At 50.9% G+C, this 2,354-nt stretch overlaps 1 protein-coding gene across 1 annotated transcript; it reads right to left on the reverse strand.

Annotated features, from left to right (window-relative positions):
- Window positions 1-114: 114 nt before the first annotated feature.
- Window positions 115-2,256, reverse strand: WHR41_09540 (uncharacterized protein; the record flags this gene model as incomplete). Its single annotated transcript, XM_069378143.1, has 6 exons — window positions 115-282; window positions 334-783; window positions 840-954; window positions 1,014-1,545; window positions 1,603-1,953; window positions 2,007-2,256. The coding sequence occupies 6 exons, from the start codon at window positions 2,254-2,256 to the stop codon at window positions 115-117; spliced, it is 1,866 nt and encodes a 621-aa protein (XP_069224773.1).
- Window positions 2,257-2,354: the final 98 nt, after the last annotated feature.

Below are 2,354 nucleotides of genomic sequence, written 5' to 3' on the forward strand. Positions count from 1 at the left end.
GATTGCTGATTGATTTCTGATTGAGCGCCCACCTGACTGATTTGATTCCTGATTGAGCTTCACCTGATTCTGAATATTCAAGATTCAAGATCTATGGTGCTGAGAGATGTGAAATCAAACTTGATACTTTTTCTCAGCACCCGTAGTCACACCGCTATCGCTCGCAGTCTCTTTCGGTTCCACGGCGTCGATAGTCTCAAAATCAGCAGAGTCATGATTTTCAGTGGTCTGGTTGGTAGACAGAACGTATTCCTCCTTGTCGATGTGTCGGAAGCAGAAGTACTACAGATCTGTCAGCAGAAGTCTTGGAAGGATATCAAACGATAGACCTACGAAGAAGACAGTTACGACACCACCGAGGATGGCTGGCCCTCCAAAGTCCCATACGAGATGCGGGTCAGTGATGACGGAGGAAAGGGCCAGGTTGATGACATAGGCGAATCCAGTGTTGAGTAGATTGATGGCGGACACCAGACCTCTCATGTTCACGGGCGCGCGTGAGTATGCAATGCCGTAAGCGGGCACGTTGATGAACAGCTCGGAGAAACCACCTAACGCGTACGGAATGGCTGCCCACCAGAGCGAGATAGGCGAGACCAGGCCATTGTCAACGCAAAGAGGGTCGGTACTTCCGTGCCAACCACAGGGGTTGGATTGGTATGCTTTGTAGCAAAGTACCGTGTAACCGATGCCGGCCAGAGTGCTGATGAAAAAGCCCGTGGTGATACGAGCAACAGGTCCATAATGGATGCGAGCACTGCGAAGTGCCGGATACAGTCCGTACTGTGGATGCAACGGTTAGGAACGAGTTTCGAAAGGGTGGATTGTGGGAGACTCACGTTCAAGCATGGGCCAAGCAAGATGATGCTTAGCGAGTTAAAGTTGCTGATAACATCGTTGGGAACACCGTTTCCCGTGAGCATGGTGGTCAGGAAATTGGCCGAACTTCCGATTCTAGTAGCTAAAGTCAGCATACATCTACCGCCTAACATTTTTGGTGAGGATTGCTTTACCCATTATCATTCCAATATTGTACAGGAAAAAAACAGAACATGCCAGTGGCTTGCATAGTCCTCTTGACGTCCTCGACAAACTCGTCGTTGTAGTGAGTCTCGGGCTTGAGCCCTTTTGCGGCGATAACGGACGGTTTCGCAGCATCCCACCACCCGTGGCGCCCAATCCTGAAGACACCGCCGCGAGCAAGACAGTGCCCCAGAACCCTGAAAGAGTTTGGCAAATCGGATCCACCCGGCTTGTGCAGAACCAGGCGAGGCTTGAGCCACATTAGCATAAACGGCAGAGGGATATAGAGGATCAAAGGCAGCAGGAACGCAAGCCACCAGCCAACATCTCTTGCGCAGTAGGAAGTCGCAGTTGACATGAAGGCGCCGATGTTGATCAGTAGGTAGAACCAGAGCATGACACGCTCAGTGCTGTGTTCGGGATCCTCAATGACACGCTCGCCAGACTTCAGAGTGATGATTTTGGGCACGTGAGATTTCATCTGATCCAGCAGCAGTGGTGTGACGTTGGGTTTAAACATAGCTAGAAAAATAGGGTTAGGGTCATGCTTTCGTGCCACTGCAGTCGACCTATACGTACCAGCACCGACAGCAAGGATGTAAACGCCAATGAAGAAAGGAATCTTGGCTGTCTCGTTCTCGATGAGGGTCTTTGCGCCACCAGCGACGATGAGCACGTGCCCTACACCGCAAAGAATGATGCCCCAGAAAATCATTGGGTAGCGCCCAAATTTGGAGTCAGCGAGGTATCCAACTACCAAAGGCAGGCAGTAAGCGATAAGACTGAAGGACTGGGTGGTTGCATTCGCAATCTGTTCTCCAAGGCCTAAAGCACCTTGGGTGGCCTGGCTACCAGCGGGTACAGCGCCATATCCATTTCCGCCTTGGGGCAAGGGGCGGTTGATGTAGTTCGTCCAGATCTGAGCGCAGCCTTTCGAGCTCGTCAGCCGCAAAGTCATCGTAGTCTTTTTTCAGATGACACACCATAGTAGGACGCTCTTTCGCAGAATTCGACAGCGCATAGAAGATATGCAACAGTTGGGAGAGACCCTGGGACACGGCGGAGGGTGTTCAGCTCCTCGAGGGTAGGTTTGCCTTCGTAGTCCGCGTTCAAGATTGCGACATCGTACTGCGGTTGCGGAGAGTTGTCTTGTGTGGCCGTGACATCGTAAGAGAGCCCATCGGCGCTCTTACCAGCAATCTTCTCTGCTGTAAAGTGTGAGCGAAACGACATCCAGAGGTGTGCACAATCAATTTTTTACTTGACAACTTGATTGATTGATTGTTGACTAAGCAATCAATCAAGTTGCACCTCATGACCAATCAATCAAT

The sequence above is a fragment of the Cladosporium halotolerans genome (genome assembly GCF_011745625.1).
Source record: "Cladosporium halotolerans strain TM138-S3 chromosome Unknown Sca330, whole genome shotgun sequence".
NCBI lineage: Eukaryota > Fungi > Ascomycota > Dothideomycetes > Cladosporiales > Cladosporiaceae > Cladosporium > Cladosporium halotolerans.